Consider the following 21,814-nt stretch of genomic DNA (forward strand, 5'->3'; position numbering starts at 1 on the left):
CAAATATTTTCACCATCTCATTTGATACACAATACCATTGGCTGACAAATGACAGCACTGCAAACACATGACTAGCTTGCCTCAAACACAGTCGAAAGCAAAGTACTCGTCTAACACTCGGTTACTCTGAAATACATAAAACTGTGCACGATGGCAGCTGTCTGCACCAAAGCTCTTGACAACTGTATGGAAAAATTACCTTAAACTCATAAATTGAGAAGAAACTTATAGGCCGGCACAAAAAAACCTAATTGTTTTGAGCAGCCACCTATGGTGGATGAGGTCAACTGCCTTTTGTGTTGAAATGTGATCCCAATGGCCTGCTCATCTGGCTTCAAAGTTTTTAATTTGGTGATTACGAATTACTATAATCCATTATGGGTTATAATACAATGAGGCACAACCATCACATTGGCGTTTTGAAGGAAATTGAACCCAATAACCCTAGAGCAGGAATGCAATTCTTTAAGGATTGGTCATCCAGGGGATCCACCATTCTAAGTACTTTTAGATGGATTGAAGTATCATTTTAGGTGAACTGGAGGATCACACCACAAGTCAAATGGGTAACCACACTATGTGGCCTGCAGTGATATACCAGTACCCAGAACAATCTCTATTTAGTTTTGAACAAAGCCCACAACGCTTAACTGGCATTAAAGGGTCTGCCTTGACCCACCCCTAATATTCATAGAGAAGGTGGTTAATATTAGTGTATCTGTCATCCCGTAATACAGAAAAAAACAAGGAAAAGGTTAAAACATTGTGAATTTGCATGACGATTCCCCTTTCTGGATACAAAAACTCATAATGGACAGACCAAGGTGCAGAGGTACTGGCCAGAATCCAGGATTCCACCACCAGCTCCACCAGGTATTCTTGCACCTAAATCCAACATATTTGTAATGAGGGCCATAGGGTCAAGTTTGATCACCTAATTAGGTAACAAACATTTATAGATGTGTTATTTCTTGGGTCCAGTGAAGAGCATAGACTGTAGAATCAAGTTACCAGAATCAATGGGAGGGCATGCCCCTGGTCAAAGACATGTTGTTTTAGATGTTTGTCTGAACAAAGTAGGGATAATGTGTCTTTTGAAATGTAGGCCGTTGGGTCATGCTCTCTGAAAGAGGTCATGCTTCAAACTTTAAATATCTAGAATCTTCAAATGTTAAACAGTGTAGGATAAATATGAAAATGCAACTACACAGCATGCTTTCAATACTCTCCCACTGCATGTCCGGCAGACATTCCCTTTCCTAGTGAGCCTGAGGTATGTAGAGCCCCACCACCTCCAAAACTAAATGCAAAGTAGTGTTTTGCTCCAGTGACTCTGCACTTGAGTGTGCATGAAGTCCAACACCACGCCTTTGGCAGGGATGCTGCAGTGCGGAGCTACAAATGAGCCCACTGCAACCTAACATACATTCGTTGTCCCATCCACAGACTGAAATATAATAGCTCTATATCAAGTGCTCTACTACTACTGCTACTTTCTACTTCAACATGGAGCCATAAGACTTCCTCATAAGTTCCAACAAAGCATCACTCACCTTATAAACCACAAAGAGCCTCATTCCTACATCTACACAAATCCTGAGTTCGTGCCCAACTCGGATGGTAAATTAGGTTACAATAAGGCATACCACAGGTGTCTGCTCATGAAATATTTGCCAGTTATAAAGTGGCCAAATTTTGAAGGAAATCTGTTGGCCTTGAGAGTTTCTGCACCTCCGAACAAGGAACAACATGCACAATTTACTTAATTTTCCTCCATCACATTGTCTGAAATTCAAAATAGTGAAGTAATTGTGCACTTGGTAAACGCCAAACCTGGCAATATCAATATTTATTGGGTGCTCAATAACAACCTTGGATTGTTCAGGAGGAAGAATGAGACCACCAGATTCAAAAGCATATTCCCTTCAGAGACATATACTTCAAGCAAAATGCCCCAGAATACTGGAGAATGACAGAGAGAGAAATACAGAGAAATAGCAAAGGAAGAAAGAAACAGAGAGAAGTGGAGAAAGATAGAAGGGGAGAGAGGCACAGACAAAACAAGAACAAATGAAAAAAACACAACTCTACTCGAAAGTCTCCTCTGCTTGAGATGTCCAAAACCTCAGACACTCCCTGCTCATTCTTGACGTAGATGTTGATCAGCTGCCTGAAGCACAACGAAAATAATGCAAAAACCCTGTTATTTGCCAAGAACAACAAATAAGAAACAGTACAAACCTGGCTCAATGACATGAGCTTTGATGGCTTTGAACCAAAACTTTAATCGAATGCCCAGTCACTCAGATTCACACTGGCCATCAACCTCGCACTCAAGGAATAAGTTGTCAAAAAAACAAGGATGACCTGATACCAGCTCTCTCACCTAAGGAAAGTCAAGCCGCTTTTTCCAGAAAGTGACTCCAGAACTGCTGTTCAAGCCCTCGTACTCTTGCATCCAGGTGGTAACGCCCCTGCCCCTTGGTCCTTCAAGCTCCACACGCGCACCCTTCAAGAACGTTCTACACACCACAGCATGTCTCATCCATGACCTGAAGAAATATGATCACATCCTGATGGAAGTTCACAGGCTCCTTTTAATGACCCACACCACCTTCAAAACCAGCTGCATCATATACAAACCCACCATGACCAGCACCTCCCACTTATCTTAGAGAAAAGCTCATCATCTCTGGTGGTTCTCAGCACATCAAAGACAGAGCAACATCAGAATGAAGACTAAAAAGTAAAAAGAAGAAAGAAAAAAAAGGCAGTAGCCCATCTAAACACCGAGGATCTGAAACAACTTTCCAGTATCCATCAGGATTTTCCCAGCACTGCTCCAAATTAGGAAAGAGTAGAAGACTCACCTCTTTCGAGAATACTACATAAAAATGCATGAACTGTCCACAACACAGCTACCTCACTCGTTGGCTTTCTGTTAGACCCTGTAAAGCTCTCTGATGCCTTTTGGCTAGGTTTGCACCCTAGAAATGCCATACACATACATACAGAAAGAGAGAGAGAGAAAGAGGGGAGTAGGGGAGAGAAAGGGGGTAAAAGAGACAGAGCATGAGCGAGACTGAGATTGATCTTCTGCATAACTGTCCAGTGTAGAATGTTTTTACAGTTAACTTGGAAGTTTCTCATTCAACAGTTGTTCAAGATAGACTCTGGAAAGCACGAGTGTGGAGAGGTTGGCTTTACAAAGATGTATTTGTTAAACATTGCAACTTGTGCCAGCTACAGGAAGTATGCATCTTTCTACATAATATTTCATAATGGAGAACTCCCCATCTGTATTGCCTTTGTAAAATTTCCACACCTCACGGTACTAATTTTCACTCGTAAACTGACAGAGGGGAGTCCTTGCATGAAAAAAGTTAAAATGCATCAGAGGGTTTCTGCTTCTAAAAGCTTTGTAAGAAAGATCCAATCTGGTCGCAACTGAGCCTTAACAAGACAAAACCCACTACTGAAAGACAAATTACACCTACTATTGCTATTAGACTTAAACGTCAACGGTCTCTCCGTTAAGGTCTCCATTCGTACAAATAATCAGCATTTATCCTATATTTACATCACACAATGGAATGCTCATGGCAAACCAATCACACCACGAAGAAAATAAATCTACTTCTCTCTCTCTCTCTCTAACAGCCATGCAAGCTAGTACTCCCGTTGCCCTTGAAAAGACCATATCTGCAACCTTTCCCGAACCTACTCTGGATCCTTCCATCAGCTACCACTCATCAAAGACATAAACAAGCTTGATGACACCGCAATCCTCAAAGAAAACCATTAACTCCCCATGGAGAGCAGAACTGACATAAAACTTGCTTAGCCTTAGAAAGAAACATCAAGCTTCTGAAACAAGCGAGCATCAAATCAGCCTTTGCAAGTTTACTACTCTGCCTTCCGGTTTTCACATCCTCCCCTATATCAGTTCTTTCAGGAAAACCCTCAAAACATTAGTTTCCACAAATTTGCATTGCACGTGCAAGCTTTTTACTTATCAGGCAGCTTTCAAGGGCCTCCTGCCAGCGTTCTACCCTCTTGCTTTGTTTCTATGTAGAAGCTACACCCTCCCCATTGAATACGTTTAATTATACTACTTGTAAAGTTCTCCATTACCTCTTAGTCTGTTTACCTAAATACGAACAAATAAGTAAATGGATAAATAAGGCATGGTGTGTAGATAACACATACAATTAAATAAGGACGGTTCCTCCATTTTATCAAGAGAACGAATCATTGAGGGTGACCAGAGGAAGACCGTTTACTCACTCTATGCTTTTCTTTGATTTTCCTCCTGTATTCCTCTTTGTCAAATTTGTCTTCCTCGTGAAGTCTCTCTTTAGCTTTGTCCAGGTTTATACCACTAGTGTCCTCACACTCTTCGGCGTCCTTCACTGCAGACTTTTGAACCGGTGGCCACTGCTGGATTAGCTGTGAGGAGGAAAAACCCATATAAATTAGATGAAACAGTAACCAGCGCTTAGCACTACAATATTAGTGTTGTTTCATTCAGGATGAATTAAGCAAGCAGGCGTGAGGTAATGGGATCTATTTATCAAGGGGTTTGGCCATGGACACAAAGTGAGAAGAAACATAACTTCCATAAATTATGGTAAGGACCTTAAAAATTGAAACACATCCATTTGTCATGTCACCCTTTCCTGGGCTGGACAATATTTTGCATAACATATACATTTTGTCTGGTAGCTGAGGTGGAATGCACAAGAGCACAATCTTGAATTTCACTGTGATTAATGCTCTGGAGCTACCCATTCCAACACATCCCTCACTATCTCGTGCCAGAGTATCATTTCCGTAAAATAACTCATTTTCTACCCCTTCAGTGTGCATCAGCTGGTCACTCATCTCTTTCCACAGCAGCCTATACAACATAAATCACAGGGATAAACGCACACATATCTTGTAGGACAGTGACTGCGACGCCGCAGTGGAAAGAGAAGAGGCTTGCAGTTTTTGTGGGCATTCATTTAGGGTGAGAAAAACAATTCTTTCAGAAATGTTGTACATAGTAACAAGGAAGGTACACAGGTAATGATTTTTGGTTTGTTGGCATAGCAAGAAGAGATGAAGCGTGCCAATGGTTGAATCTGATTGGTCACGTCATAAACAATTAAAATTTACTTATCCTACCACTAGCTCCAGGGACGTAAAAAGCAGATAGAGGCGTACTATTCACTACAGAATGGGTGGCTGCTCATCCGGTTTTGTGCTTTACTACATATTTTTTCATGGCGGTTTTGAAAATACCTAGTAGCTGAACTGTAGATGTTCTTAGAGGAACATATAAGTGATCGAACAGAGGAAACATCAGCTTTCCAACAGGACACTACCCACTGGATTGAAAAAGCAATTAACTTGTTCAAAAAGAGGGCACAAAGACCAGAGGGTGATAAAGAGATACTTTACCATAGAATTCCACACTCTCGGAAAGCAAGTAATTTTTTCTGATGACCCTTGTAAGCGAGAGCTTGTGACAGAAGACCTTCTTTAAACAAATACACCAGTAAAGAAGTTAATAAGATTCTGGTTTTCAGGTTTCACCAAAAATTCTGACTTCCGCCCAGTCAGGGAAATCCTCAACAAAAAAATTATGTAATATATGTTTTTCGGAAGAACATTATTAAGATGGAAGCAATCGTTCTCTAACTTGCATAATGAAAAGCTCTACGGGTATCAGTGGAGTAACACTGGTATTGGAATATTTTTCACTGTTGCTGCATTCAACAACTCTCCAGCCAACCTAGGGACCACATTCTGCAGACATTCCCCATGAACAGCTAAAGGAATTTTGATATTAATAACGTTTGTATGGTACTGTGTGTAAGAAAGCAAAGTGTGATCCAGAAATGGCACACCACTCTGGACTTCTCCGAGTGTCTTTAGGAAATGTCTGGGTTGGTATGTTTCCCTGGATGGTGACCAATGCTGAACCTCAACAGCCAAATTACTCATATCCTGAGAATCACTGAAATTAAAGGAAACATCTAGATGTTTCCATGTTGCAGTTTGGAGACTGTTCCTGTTGCCCACCATAGCCCTAGCAGCCCAAGTGCAGTACAATTTCTATCAGAAGTGTGGAACCGTTGGGTTATAGGACTTTTGTCAGTCCCTGCGGATTCCTGAACTTTCCCTCACAGAAAAGAGAGAGAAACTTCTGTGATTTTAGCCAACATTGGAGATCTGGGAGGCATTTTAAGTAAGACAAAGTAATTGGACCAACACAAGCCACACCAAGCTAGACTCCCATTGGTGGCTAGTTTTAATAAATGTCAGGGTTTGGTAAGACACCTTGCCGGTGACCATCTCCAGATACTAATGTCACAGCTACGTCATCCTAAGAATCAATGTTATTCAAAACAAATATTTTGACAGTGCCATGGAGTGTTTTGGGTCTTTCCTGTCCAGTGCAATAGGCCCACTCACATATGTGCGGTACCATTTTTATTCAGAGAAGTGTCAGAACCCAGGATTGTAGAACATGTGTTATTACTTATTGCATGACTCTACAGTTTTGGCTTCAAAATGTAAGTCAGTATGAAAGAAAAAAATATCAACACATTTTGAAAAATTGCCTATGAGACACAAAATATAATGGCTACCTCTAAATTCATAGTGGTACAAATAACCCCTACTCCTAATCTGATTCTTGGGCACATCCGAAAAGGCGTAGCTTTCCCTAATAGCCAGTTTTCATTATTTTATACCATAGGAATTGATTCATGGGCAAAACACATTAAAAAATACTTGTACACTGCAGGTCAGTTGATGGCTCTTAGTATCGCATGTTTTTGGAGAACGAACACTATACAGCTCTGCAACCAGAAGAGTCTGACAGGCGTAATTGTTATACTACATTTGTAGATCTGCCGTCAGGGCAAAAAAGTACAGATGACAACTTAATCACTGATTTTTTCTTACGTTCATTGTTATTTTTATTTCAATTATTAGTTTCTTTGGGAAAACCATTAGCGATTTACACAAATGACTCTTTGCTGAGTTTAGAATTTTGGCGACTTTTCAGAAAAATATAGCATTACGGGCTCACCCACATGTTTCACACCTCTTTCCCACACAAAATGGAAATAGGATGAAATGGAAAAATAGGACATTTTGACCATCACTTAGAATCTTGCAAAGACCTGGGATGAAAAAGATTTTTCTTTTTTTAATCTCTGTGTGTTTCTGACAGCTGGGAAGAAGTTGATCATAGCAGAGCAAACCATTTGTACATGCCGCTTTTAGAAAAAAATATATTTTTTTAGGAACGCAATTTTCTATTGTCAGATTTTTTTTCGTAGAAAATCAAAAACATTGGCTATTTTCAATGTACCCTCCAGAGAAAACCACAAACCCTGAAGACCTTAAAAATCCCCAACATACGGGAACAAGCATTTGCAATGCAATGGGTCTCACGTTTGCTTGAGTTAGAGCTATTGGCGTTGTAAATTCCTAACTGGACGTTTCTTGCCACATAAATTGAAAATTAAAACAGTTGACATAAGTGAGACGATTAAAAGCACCGTGGCCGCCATGAGCACAAGTGCAAAGGAGAGACACAAAAGGAAAAGAAGTTCACTTGCAGTCAAATGTCTCAGCAAAAGTGCAATTATTCATGTAACAGGCTCAATGGCCAAGAAGGTAACAAAACTGCCCCACAGAGGGACAAATGTAAAGCATTTGCATTTACCAATGATAACAAAGGATTTTTGAAAAGCAAGCCCATGAATGAGTGAAAGTGACAAGCATGTGTGGGCGTGGTTAAAAGCCCACAAGACTTACAGCAGGTCAAAGCACTTGCGCGCTCGACCTAAAAAGGGATGTAAATTTGGCCTGGTTATCCTTTATGGAATAAAGGTTAAGCACAAAGTAATCTAAATATCAAAAAGGGCTCAGTACTAGGAGTGGGGTCAGAAAGCCTCAGCACCTAAGAAAAAATATTTTGAGTATTTCAATAAGGTCGATGCTTTAAGTTCCTCGTATGCTGTAGGCTGACTTGCAAACTCACCATTAACACAGAAGTGTTCCCCTCTCACTTGATTTTCAACATCCATGATGATAGTACCTAGTCACATGTACCTGGTGTATGCACACATTTAAACGTGTCCTATTTAACCAGCCAAGGATTTCTATGTCCCACTTAGCTGAAAAGCAAACTGAATTTCACTAACCTCTCAATCAAATAACTCTATGCATCCCTAAGCGTGCATCACTGAGGAATAATCTACTCCACGTTGCCATTTGCAATTACAGATGGTATCTCACAAGATAGTGGTTTCGAATCTTGAGTTCACAAGCAAGTCAAGAGTAATGCCATTCATTTTTAAACAAATGCAATGTCAACAGCTCGTAACTCCAAAGAAACATAATTCCTCAAAGACAAAACTAAAGCATCATTTTTTTTTTTTTTTGCAATAACATCTGCATAGTCCTCTTTGCTCACAACATCGCCAGATTTCCGTCAGGTACTTCGGTAGCTCCTCCGCTCACATGAGCTGCACTCCACCTTCCACATGAAAGTTGCCCCCACACCAAAAGCATATTTGCATAGCCCATATCTCAGATTCTTTGCAAATTCTCTCTTGCTAAAAATACTTTTATTTGTGCTCACACTGTTAACAGAAAAGGCAATAGCAGTATCATTACTGGACTGTAATTGTTAGCAGACCCTCTAAATAATTTGGTGTTTTGTAATGTGCATCTCATTTAGAGAAAGGTTTTTAGTGGGCAGGAGTTGCATTTTCTTGTCAAAACATATGACTACAATTTTGGTCTGGAATTTGCTGCCCTGTAAAGTTTTCAATTTTGCACACAGAGGCTAAAAAGGAAAGAGCAGCACCACAACAATCAATACTTTCATAAGCTGGATGTTCTCTTCTCAAGAATTTGTGTCTGTGAACTAATATGCTGGGTTGCTTGCTAAATTGCTTCCTCAGATGTTTGATGGCCTCTTGGAATTCCTCCAGCTCAGTGTCGCAAAAAAGCCCTTCAACAGCGGATACATGTTCATATATTGAATGCACTTTAAAGTTGAGATGATGAATGAATAAAAATTCCTTTATTTCAAGTATGAAACAAAGACGGTTAATTGCTCAAATGTCTTAAAGACATTAAGCTATAACCTGCACGTAATAGTAAGGTCACCTCAAGTGGTTGGAAAAGGAGCAAGTGGGTTCAAGTTTCTTTGCATATTGATGAAATGGAAAGGAAGTCACCAATGTAAATAAAAATAGAGATGTTAGAACCTCTTGCAGCGAGCCACAGGACTTGCAGGGGCTTCTGGGCCCAACTGTGGTGGTTGAGGCGTTTTACTCCTGATGTCATCGGGCCCATCCTACTATGGATTTGTAGTAACTGGGCCAAGGACCCCTTCTGCATTTGACTCTCAGTGGCAGCTGTCGACGAGCAGTCAAAGGCTGCTTCGGGGATGGAAAGCACAGATAAAGGTAAGTAAACACGACTCAACTCAAAGTGCAAACAGTATGAACAATAATCCATGTTCAGTTTTTATAAGAAAAAGAAGGGTTTTATTTATAACTCTACAGATACAAAGGAATATTAACATTCATTAACAATAACACAGTCCTCTTGGGGTCAGGAAACTAGTAGTTATCAGCCAAATCATTGCCCCATCCTTATAATGAGATCAGGATTTATTGCCTAGCCACTTTTGGCCATACTCAAGAGTCCCCCTTTGACTTCTTAGGATTTATTCAAAAGTGTTTATGGTGCAGCAGCATTGTAGCAGCATGCCCCACAGGGACCAAAGGCCCAGTTTCAGTTTTACCCGCTGCTAAAGCATGGAAGCTTTCAGCTGGGCCTTGAATGCGCTCTCCATGGGCCCTCCTGAGTTCTGATCCTGTTCAGTGCAGATGGGTTGCTTGTGGTGTATGCACCAGAACCCGGCAGGCACAGGTTTCCTCCTGTGGGTAGCGCTGCAGATTCATTACAGCGATCAGAGCTGCTACCGCTCGACAGACACAAGGTAAGTCAAGTCACTTCTCCCTTAACAGTGGGTGGGGGAGATTTTATCTTCTGGCTGGAGTTCCAACAAGGGTACAAAGTCTTCGGCAGCATCCTTGCTGTCCTTGGAGAATCTGTCAGGTCTACTTTGCAGCCGGTGGGCTTGACTCGCTGGTCACAACAATTCTCTTCCTGTCTGGGTAACAACCCAAACTTTTGGCCATGGTGGTACTAGCAGCCCCTCCTGGCTCCAGGGTTGCTTCGATACTTGCGGTCTGGCACAGACTTCTCTGATGCGATTGCGGAGGTCACTGGACCTCTCTGGCACGCAGGCAACAACCCGATCGGTGTGTAGCCATTCTCCTCACACCTCACTCAGAAGTCCTCTCAGTAGGGCTCCCAAATGAACCCTTGCGCCTTCCAACGCTCTTCTCTTCTTTATAGGGCACACTGGTCTTGGCAAGGAGGCAGGCTTAGGTGCTCCAGGCACCAGGACAGGCAATGTTGATTTTCCTTGGTGTGATGTCCCCTTTCCAAGCAGGGAGGCCTTTCCTCAAGTTCTGATCACAGGTAGGTCTTGCAGAGCTTCCCCTCATTACACAGCCCATCTGGCAGTTTGGTAGATGACAAAGTTTGAGATCTGAACCTTCCCTTCTTATAGTTCTTTTTCAGACATCAAAATGCGATTAAGGTCTGAGTCTTTGAAGTTTTATGTTGGGGCACTGCTTCTTTAGAAGTAAACATTTCTCCCTTTCTTTTTTCCTCCTGAAAGGATGTCTGTCACAGCAGGCAGGCTCAGAAGCTAACTGGCCCACAACACAATTCAGGAGAGTGACCAGAGTTCAAACCTGTATGTCAGCCACAGGATATATGCATCAAAAGGTTAATCCCAGGCTCCAAGCATTACTCTTTATGATTCCCTTATCAGCCTCCTGTCTTTTCCTGAGGTAGGTCCAGGCCCCTTCCTTGCTATCTATCACTGAATCAAAGAGAAACCTTTTGAAGTGTAAAGAGAGGGCCACTTCCTTCCTTTGTCTAGTGTGTCCCACCAGCAGCGGCTCCTGTGTATGGGCGCAGGGGCTACGCCCCGTTTGCTTTCCTAGCTTCCTAGAATGAAAGCTTAACTAAACAGAAATAAAAAGAGGTTACATTACTAGGCGTTTTTGCAAGGCGTGCCACTTCGTGAGAATGTGCCTGATTCACCACTAGCAGGGCTTATCCACACACAGCCCTGGTTTTTCCTCACAGCGCCGTTGCTTTTATTTCTCCTCCTTCATCCAGAGCGACCATTAAAAACAGCCTCTCGAGTTTAGCTTTCAAGCCTGGGCTCTACGAGTTTGCATGACAATCAACAGCAGTTACCCCGCCATTTCATAACTCGTCACAGGGTGATGTGGGGCCAGCAAACTTCACTGACCAAACCCCACCCTGTGACGAGATGTGAAGGGATGAGTTCATGATGTTTCACAGTTCGCACTTGATTTAGTGTATTTCTGAGTACATTCATGCTCAGCACAGCATGTCAGCATGTCTGAGAAGCCGAGATCCCATCCTGAACAACTTAGGAAAATAAAGAGGAGAGTTTCACTTGTGAAGCAGGAAAGGGCCTGGAACATTTGCTATACAGTATAAATGTGACTGAGAAAAACACTATTTGAGGTGAAAGATGTACAAACTTTCATTCTGGAGGTCTTAGTTTAGTGAAGATCAGAAAGGATTGAAACAGAATGTGTTAGTCTCTGTGACTACCACATGAAAAGCTGTACAAAATTTAAATACGAACAAAGATGTAGTGTAATGTGGTGTAACGTAACCTTTATGAGAAAGAGGAACAGATTAGCAGCCGCCTCAAAAAACTGCACAAGTTTGGATAAAGAAGTAAAAATCTGTTTCTTCTCTCGTTTCTTTTTCTTTTCCTTTCTAACTGTTGTCTTTTCTGCAGTACTATGGGGTCAGTGCAAAGCTCGTTACTGCCACAACTACATGTGGTTGTTTTATCTCTATTGCAGGTTATATGTGCTTATTGTTGGGGCAGTGGGCACCGAGATGTGATCTGCAGGGAGGATAAAACAAGCACTAACAAGGCCACTTAGTGTAAGCTTTTATTAGTGTAATTGCTGGTTGCTCAATGAGTGGTTTGGTGTGTTTGTGTGAATAGGCGAGGCATTGAATATGGGGGGTTGACTGTGTGGATAGGTAAATGTGATGACTGGTTATATGAATTAGGTAAATGCCAGTGGAAAGCTTGATGCAAATGGGTGAATGTGAGTAGTTAGGTGAATGATGCAAGTTGGGAGAAAGTGAAGTCATTGTTGAATGAGGTTGGTAGGGGAATTATGTTGAGTGAGTAACTGAGTGGATCGCTGTGGGGAGGAAAACATAGGTAGACGAAAGCTTGTTAAAAATCAATTAATTGACTGAAATGCAAGTTGCTGCCTCCAATAACATATTTCAAACACTGAAAATACAACAGTAAGCGGGTAAGACAATGTGAATTAGGTGAATGAGTGGAAGGGTAGATTGATGAGAATGTATGATTAAGTGTGTGAATGAATATGAATGAGTGGGTGAACAGCAGAATGGGCGAGTATGTGGATGGGAGCATATAGTTTAATGGGGGAATGAGAGTGTATAGTTGGATGGATAAATGTGAGTTGATGAGAAATTGTGCTGAATATATGCAGGGAATACTGGTGAATGTTTGAAGGGAATCTGGTCAGTCAGAGCCCTCTTGCCTCATAGCTGGGTTCCAAGGCTCACTGGACTAATGCATCCACTAAGCTTTCTGACAAGTCTGATGATCTGTATGTGACCCCATGATTTCATCTCCAGTGCTCCACTCAACCTTTCATCCTCTGAAGGTCGAAAAAAAAAGAAAACTATTGAGTTGTGTAAAAATGAACCTGTTCACCCTCTCTTCCCTGCCAGACGCTACCTGAGAATATCAGGGATCAGGTTTCCTCAACTGCATGGTGTAATTCTGTGTATGGACTTCCGCCCCACCACTTTTTGGAATCATCAGCCACCACTGTGTCCCACCCAGCTCACAGGAATGCAGCGATACAAAAATCTGTCTGGGAGATTCCTCTCCTCAACATGTCTTCACCAGACAAGCCTAGGCCTCCTAAATAGAACCCAGGGTCCTCTATGAAATGTACCAATGCAGGCACGCTTACTCAGTGTACACTCACAACCCTCTTACTGACCAACACTGTTTCCTCCATGCACTGTACCATTTCAAGTAGACATACGTTCAGCACACACATTCAGTCTGCATGCACTGTTCAGCACTGAAGCTTTTCTATACTGTACCAGGATGTGCAGCTAACAAATACACACAGTGCCAGCACACACACTCAACTTTTGGGCACTGTACAACACTTCCCCCTTCATGTTGTGTACTTCACGCAGCCACTCATAAACCAAGCATATGCTTGCATCGTGCACGCACTGCACCTCATCTTTCATGTCATGTATTCACCACAAGCATACATACACTCAGCACGTGCACTTTTCCCACATCTAATCATAAAACAATATACGGAAGCACTCCAACAATTTGTTTAACTAGCACTGTTTGAGGGCAACTAACTAGAAAAGTCAGTCCATAATTCCAAAATCATGCGATATATTTTTGTCCTCTTTATTGTGTTTACATGCTTTTAAACAAGTACATGATTATCAGTCGACACATGATTCATCCCTAATGTGACATTTTCAAGGTGTGTAACTATAAACTGCATTTTTTATTCCTCTAATAGTAATAGATGAAGCAAGACGATATAGGTGCCAGAGTACAAGTTTCTCTAGGTGATCTCTCCTGTGGCCGATTGGAATGTAGGGTTCTTCTTATTAACAAAACTAGTTGTCCTCATCTGTTTATCATCAATATTGTCAAGAGCACAATGAAGTGGTGTTGCTGTTCAGTCATGGGCAACACTGGCGTAGAGCCCTGATAAGCTCTGTCCTGCCTTTTCTCCTATGTGTTAATATGTTTGAGAAGAGCCAACAAATCCTCCTAGATAATGCCAATAACAGAAAACCTAGGAGTTGTAATAAGGTAACATCAAACAGTAATCATCATCTTACTTCATCTATTACTGTTAGAGGAATAAGAAATGCAGTTTGCAGTCAGACAACTTGAGAAAGTCCCACTGGGGATGAAACGTGTGTCAGGTGATGATCATATACTTGGTTGGATGCATGTAAACATAATAAAGATGACAAAAATAAATCACAAGACCTTGGACTTATGGATTGACGTTTCTGGTTATTTGTCCTCAAACAGTGTTATTCAAACAAATTGTTGGAGTACTCCTGTATATTTTTTTGATTTAGTGGTTTATTATGCTTTGGAGTAATGCCATCATTGCCCTTACAGACAGCAGGGGCATATACTGTGGTAGCACCAGCCTTTGAACACACAACTATTCTTTCTGTAGACATTCTACCCTGACTAGTTGAGTGTTGTGCGACATCTTTAGTTATTGTCACAGCTACCTATCTGTACTTAAAACGACCCCACATGTACTAAACAGTAATGCTCTATACCTGTACCGTACCCTTCCAAGGCACACATACACCCACGCAGAGCTAATACTCCTGCGCTGTGCAGCACTCCATATCTATCTGATGTAGTCCAAGGGTGAGTTAAGCACACAGCAGCTGAACTTCTAAAAAGGTGAGTGAGCCTGTAAGCATCTATTCAGTGACACAGGGGAAAACCTCTTGGTGAAAGTGGTTGCCTTCCATCACTATGAGGCTATCGCTTTAGGCACCCCTCTCGGTCCAACAAGAACAAAATCTGTGAGACAGGCCTATGTCATGGCGCACACACATGATCTGTGTTCGCCTATGACAAAACAACAGCATAGGGATCCAGCCAACAGTACTGTTGGGTACTCTGCGCAGGTGTGCACATCTTTAATCATGCAGGGGACTTTTCCATCCCAACAAGAGAGAATTCAGGTGTAACTATAACATGGAGAATAACAGTGCTATCCATGTAATGAGCAATATGCCAGTGTAAACAACAAGACTATCTATGCAATAATTAGGGGATAAAATAGTACCACAAGTAACATAAGTAAAACAACAGTGTACTCCACTCTGAGAAAGATCTGCTACAGAGAGTAGAAAAATGTTCTCTGATGTGAAAATATGTCTGAGAAGAGCCACCAAATTCTCCTTGATAATGTCTATAACAGAAAAACCTGGAGTTGTTTTAAGCTAGAATCAACTCCCTGAAGTGTGTTAACAGCACTGGAGATAAAGGGTCACTATAGTAATCCAGGCTAAACAACCAAATACATTGCTCACACAAGGCAAAAGGCAGACTTGAAATGAAATGATGACGCCTTGTAGTAGAATGGGTTTGAGGAGCAGTCCATGCTGCTGTGGCTGAAGGTGGAGGCTAGAAAAGGACAGTGTCATAGGGATCCAAAGTGTGAGCTTGCTTGATCTGGAGGTCTCAAAGAGAGCCAAGGTGAGTGCAAACCTGACCCACTGATGTTCACAAATGGAACAAAGGCACGGTTGAAGAGGAGAGCAGTCATAGTCTGCTGACATTTGGACTGAAGGGCGAATGAGTGCAGGATGACTTGAAAGTGCAGAGTGAGTGGCTCACCTAAGTTCACAGGGTGAAGGACCCAGGCAAATAGAGAAGTCGCCAATAATCGAAGAGTGTATAACTGAAATAGTTGCATCAGGGAGAACAAGCTACATCACAAAACTGGACAAGCGCCTTCCAATTCTAAATAGGGAAGATGGTGAGTTTATGTCTTGGGAGCAGGGAAAGGTCTTGTTGAAAAACTCTCGAACAGTGTGAAAAAGTAAGACGAGATTGCTGAGACCAAGAGGAAGAATTTATTTCTCGCTCTAGGCTCAACAGAATCCGTTGTTTATTGACAGGAAGCACATTACAAACTGAGCACTAAGCTTAAGGCAAAAACACATCTAATATACCTTCAAAGGGATTAAAACAGCTTGACAGCCCAACATGAAATTAACAGTACAGCTTTTATGCATAAAGTGTGACTTCACACTGTTAATCTAGCCCGAAAATGTATGTACTTTTTTTTCTGAATCTAGAGGAAAAGTTGTATGCTACAATGGTATAGAATTGTACCATCCCAGCATGCAATTTTGGTTAGTTAATAATAGTTGTTGGGTGTTAGAAATTGGGTTTCTGGTTGCCAGACGTATGTACCCTGTCCAAGCAGGAACCACAATCCTAGTGAGGGCAAGTCAGATACATACCATAAATTAGCCTGTGCTAATTCTCTGGTAGCTTGGCACAGAGCAGTCCGGCTTAACTTAAGAGGCAATGCGTAAAGTAATTATGCAACACTTCAAACAGTAAAACATTGAAAACACCACCCAAAAATGCACTACACCTGGTTAGAAAAATAGAGCTTTATTTTATGATCAGAACAAGACCAAAAAGACAAAAAATCCAATGAGGAGAAGTCGAGATATGACTTTTAAAGAATATCTGCAAAAATAGTGCTTAGAAACAAGGCGTAAACCAGTATATCTGGTTATGTTAGGCGGGGCCAAATCCGAAAAGTCAGGCCGACCATGATGGAGCGTGGGTTGGATACAGGGACCTGCCTTGGCACGCTGAAATCAGTACCTTGGCTCGGGGTTGGGTCGGTGTCAGAGGAGGATGAGAGGAGCAGCTGAATCAAAGTGTCCTCGTGAATCTTGTCGATATAGGCGATGCGTTGGCTCTGAACCGCGCAATTGAGGATGAGTTGCTGCCAAACCCCTTAGGTGTAGGCGATGTGTCATTGAGCTGTGCAATCGGCAATGCGATGTCTCCTGAAGCGGTGATGAGCCGGCGAAGAAGGGGATGCGTCAGTTCCAGCCAGCACAATGACTGCGATGTATGGATTTTGGCAGTTGCAGTACTTCATACCCACTTCCAAGGGCCCAGGACTTGCTTGGCACCACTTGGAGGGGCAAGACTTCCAGCAAGCAAAGTCGAGGTGCTGTTGCAGGTTGTGCTGGAAATCTTTTCTGTCCCTGAGATCTCCGAATAGGAGGCAAGCCAGCAAGCATTTGGAGTCACACTGAATTCAAAGAAGATGTGTCCAGTCCTTCCTCAGCAGGGTAGAGAACAGCAAGCAGCAGGGCTGAGACCAGCAAGCAGCAGGGCAGCACAGCAGCAGTTCTTCCACAGCAGCAGTCAAGAATGGCAGTCCTTCTAGCAGCACAGCAGTCTTTCCTGGCAGAGTTCTTCTTTGGTCCATAAGTGTACTGATTTGGAGAGTCAGAGGTCCAGTTCTTATACCCAGTGGTGCTTTTGAAGAGGGAATGACTTCAAAGAGGGGGTTTTGAAGTGTGCAGAGGTCCTCCCTTCCTGCCCTGGCTCCAGATTCACTATAAGGGGTTAAGCAATCATTTGTGTGGGAGCAGGACACTGCCTATTCAGGTGTTAGTGTCAGCTCCTCCATTCTATCCTGCCCAGGATGACCCACCAACATTCAGATGGCCACGAAGTCAAACCTATCCTTCCTTTGTATGAGGCTGTCTAGAGGGAATGCAGGAAACCAGCTGCTACCCCAGCCCAGATGTATATTGTAAACAAGCTGCAGGCACACAGGGCTAAGAGCAGGAAAATGTCAACTTCCTAAAAATTGCATTTTTAAAATTTTAATAGTAAATCCGACCTTACCATTTAAGAGGATTTATCATTACAATTCCATAGGTACCAAACATTACTCAAACAGGAATTACACTTTATTAAATGTAATAAGGAATCCCCAATGTTAACCTTTGAGGGGGGTAGGCCTCACAGGCATTAACAACGGATTTGGGAGTTTTTTTTACTACCAGAATGTGTAAAACATAAAAGTATATTTTCTGCCTTTTAAGTACATAGCACCCTGCAATATGGGCTGCCTAGGGCCTACCTTGGGGTGACCTATATGTAATAAACGGGGAGTTTAAGGTTTGGCAAGGGGTTTTAAATGCCAAGTCGACATGGCAATCAAACTGCACACACAGGCTCCGCACTGGCAGGCCTGAGATGTTTAAAGGGCTACTCAAGTCGGTGACACAATCAGTGCTGCAGGCCCACTAGTAGCATGTATTACACAGGCCCTGGGGCACCTATAGTGCTCTTTACTAGGGACTTATAAGTAAATTAAATATGCCAATTGTGGATACACCAGTGTTACCATGGTTTCGGTGAGTATGCACATACACTTTAGCACTGGTTAGCAGTGGTAAAGTGCCCAGAGTCCTAAGGCCAACAATAACAGATCAGCAAAAATAAGTCAAAGCAAGCCAAAAAGTTTGAGGGAAGACCACCCTAAGGCCGACAGGTCTAACACTTGGGTGTTGATGTTGATCTCTTTAGTAGGGTAATATTTAAGATCTAAGCAAAAAGGGTACTTCACCAGAGCATGTTAGAGAGCTGATCTGTTTCATAAAGTTAGCTTCCGACTAAGGACCATTCACAAAGTCCAGTTCAATCAAAAGATTGCAAGCACTGTCTCATGTGGAGGCCTCAAAGTCAGATTCGTTCAACTGGTGTTGTGATAAATAAGCCTTGAAGTTTAAATACTGTCCACTTGGAAGCGGGTGATTAAGAACCACAAATGCTGACTGATGTGGCATTGTCACCCTAAGGCGGTTGCGTCTAATGATGGTGTTGTGGAGCAATGTTATCTCAAGTGTCAGCAGGTGGCAGGCAAGGCAAAATGAAGCCTTGAAGCCCTTGGCTAGCTAAATGCAGGAGGTGTTCTCAATGCTGACATTTTGAAATGTCCTGAAAAGGCACTCAAGCTTGTAAGGACGAAGTAACCAGCACTAACTCAGAGTGGTCGTTTTTGACAATCATGCCTATGCTGGCCTTGTAAAAAACACAATACGCTGATACACATTGTTATATCCACGTCGCGTTGCCTTGATTTGACAAGGGTTGCCATTTATTCATCGACCTAGATGCAAAACAAACAATTAATCAGCTTTGCAGAATATTCCTTTTTAGGGTCGAGCCTGCGTTGCATGCGCTCGCGCATGTGTTTCGCAGGGAGACTCTTTTGTATTTATAAAAGGGCTCGGAGCTCTGTCAACTTCACATCAGTGTTTTTTATTGGTTGGTGGGCTTCCCTGATAAAATCTGCTTGCTTTCATTAGTCGAAGGCACCCATATGGCATGCCTTTTCCGGTGGCTAGCCCTCCTCCAGCGCAGCGACCAAGTACAGAAAACATGCGAGGCTCGCTGTTTTCTATCGGGCTCGTGGACTTTTTTTCTCAAACTTACGAGCCCGATCTCGCTTGGCAGAAGTCGAGCGCTTTATGTACTTGATTTCACTTTTTCGGGTTATGTACATAAATGCACTTTTGCCAATAGGTGAAAAGTCGGGTTATGAGTTTACAACGCGATCAGCTCTAACATGAGCAAACGCGAGACCCGATGCATTGTAAATGCTTGTTTTAAATTGGTAATGACATTGGCGAGGCTAACTAAAGCTCACTTAGGAAGGAAGCAGAGTCACTTTGCCATTGAAGGCACACAGGCACAGCTCTCTGATAAACAAGGGCTGATAGCATCTTTGTGCCTGAAAGATGTTATAAACAAACATAGTTGACTTCCACATGCTCATACATCAGCTTAAGTCCCCAAAGATGCAAAGGATGTGCGACTACAATTAATACCTTAAACAGGCCTTTATAAAGTTTGCAATAAAACTTTCAAGGAAAAATGAGTTTACTTTCTACAGCATCCTGAACCCGAAATGGCTGCCAGTTAAGGTTTGGAGCTGTGGTGTAATCCTGAATCTGTTATTTGTAGCACATCCGGCAGAACGATAAACCAATCCCTTTCTAACACACTATTCTATTTTCTTAAAGTATGATTTTTATGGGAAATCTGTCCTGCTACCAAACTCAATGAAGCCAGGTTGCAATGTGGGAGCTGCACCCTTCCATTCATTAGGAGATAAGGATCCCTTAATAGATATTTACACCTAGCCCACATCAGACTCATAAGGACCATCATGCACGGTTCGGAATCACTGTGGACAATAAGGGTACTGGTCGAATGCATACATTAATGTACTGGAATTGGAACTGATGACTGACGTCACCCAGACTGTCAGGATGAAAGAATGTGGTAATCGTGCATATCTTTACCACAAATGTTTTTATTTAAGGCTTGAGTCGCGTGCCAAACAACTGCTGAACCCGGCTTTCGTCCAATTCCCAACTCCTGGAACAGCCCTTAATCGCTGCTTAAGAAACCTGCTACGTTGTTGACTACACCAGACGCTCAATAATCAATTGAGTCTTAAAGTATTAATTCTGCACCTCCAGGCGCTTCCTTTCTAACACCTGATTTCACATATAAGCCTTGCCCTTTAAGATGTTTAGTGTCAGGTCCTGGATGGGACGTACAAACAGTTGCAGTGCCAAACTGACCAACCTGAGGTGGAGGGCATTCTTGTGCTGAAGTTTCTCCTTGCACTCCAGTGGCTCTTGACAGATAAGTCTTAGAAGTATGCTCGTCATCCAGAGAGGGGCCTGTCTGTGATGAGTGCTCTTTGTTTCCTGGCGATATGGATTTAAAAGTATGTTTCCCGTGGAAGTAGAGCTGTAAACAATCTCATCTGAATTTGCACCCCTCCCTCGACCTTCAAATCCTCCTTTATGCTAGGCAGTGCTTAATTTGTGCTTGTTGTTTCCAGTGCGGGGCACCTGTACTTATTTTTGAGGGCCAGCACATATTCTTATGCCTCAAGCATTTTCTGCGGGCAAAAGACACACATGGGAATAGCGGGGGGAAGAGAAAAACGAAAAAGCGTTACAATCGGAGAAAGCAGAAAGCTGCAAGAGTGAGCTGAAGGACTAGGGAGTGGCTGTAAATGATTACAGAGGTCCGAGATGGCTTCAGGATTAGGCTGCCTCAGTATTCCGTGCTCGCACATTTAATTGCAAAAGCCGCGGGTTCCAGAGGAGAGTTTTGGTCACCGGCACAGTTTTATTTACAAATTAAGCATTGATGCAAGGTATCTGAAAGATCCGCTTCTTGATACATTTGTCAAAGGAAAATGCATTAACACTAAGCCTCCAACATTCTTTATCACCAAAAAGTACCTAAGTGCACACCCCAACTTTGCTGTCTTGGTTTGGTATTGCTCCTTAAAAAAGCATGACGAGGATAGAGTTTTTGATCTGCAGAATGTGGCTTTCCATAGTCTTCTGTGAGGCTTCTTTAGTTGTTTTTTGTTTTTGTTTTTTTTCTTATGAACTGCATTGTGTGTTCTTTCAGTACCATGCTATATACCCACTTATATGGAATAATTTGGAACTACTCTCATTCATGTTGGAAGTCTCTGCTGACCTTGGGGGGGCTCTCATTCGAGTAATTTTGCATCAGTGGCAGCCACATCTTATAAATGAATCTTCACTCATCATCCTCAAACTGGTTGGATGATAATTAAAATGCTATTTTATAGTCTGGTAGGAAAAAGGTCCTTTGCTCATAGCCTCTCTTCCGCGACATGCCTCTTGAAAGCAATTCTGTGAATGCTCCTTGTTTTAGAGACCCCATGATCATATAATTTTGTTCTGTTTGTGTAGCGTGTAAAGCTTTGTGTTTAGACAAAAACATTTCCATGTGAAAGAAATATCAAGGGTTCTGGCTTTCATTGCAGAATTGACTTCAGTGGTCCACAGCATGCCTGCCTTCTCTCTGGACCGCTTCACTGACAAGCTGACAGTCTTCATCTGCAAAACCCAGTGTTGTCCTACTAGATGTCCTGGCACTGTTCCTCCCTCGAAATTGAAGGTAACTGGCAGCATC

The 21,814-nt window shown here is 42.3% G+C and overlaps 1 protein-coding gene across 1 annotated transcript in view; it reads right to left on the reverse strand.

Moving 5' to 3' along the window:
• Positions 1 to 21,814, reverse strand: part of DDX10 (DEAD-box helicase 10) — a 794,248-nt gene that overhangs the window by 275,156 nt on the left and 497,278 nt on the right. The window contains exon 15 of the mRNA XM_069202312.1: positions 4,288 to 4,449. Within this exon, the coding sequence (XP_069058413.1) occupies positions 4,288 to 4,449 (162 nt within the window). The remainder of the gene's footprint in view (positions 1 to 4,287; positions 4,450 to 21,814) is intronic.

This window comes from Pleurodeles waltl, chromosome 8, assembly GCF_031143425.1.
Source record: "Pleurodeles waltl isolate 20211129_DDA chromosome 8, aPleWal1.hap1.20221129, whole genome shotgun sequence".
NCBI lineage: Eukaryota > Metazoa > Chordata > Amphibia > Caudata > Salamandridae > Pleurodeles > Pleurodeles waltl.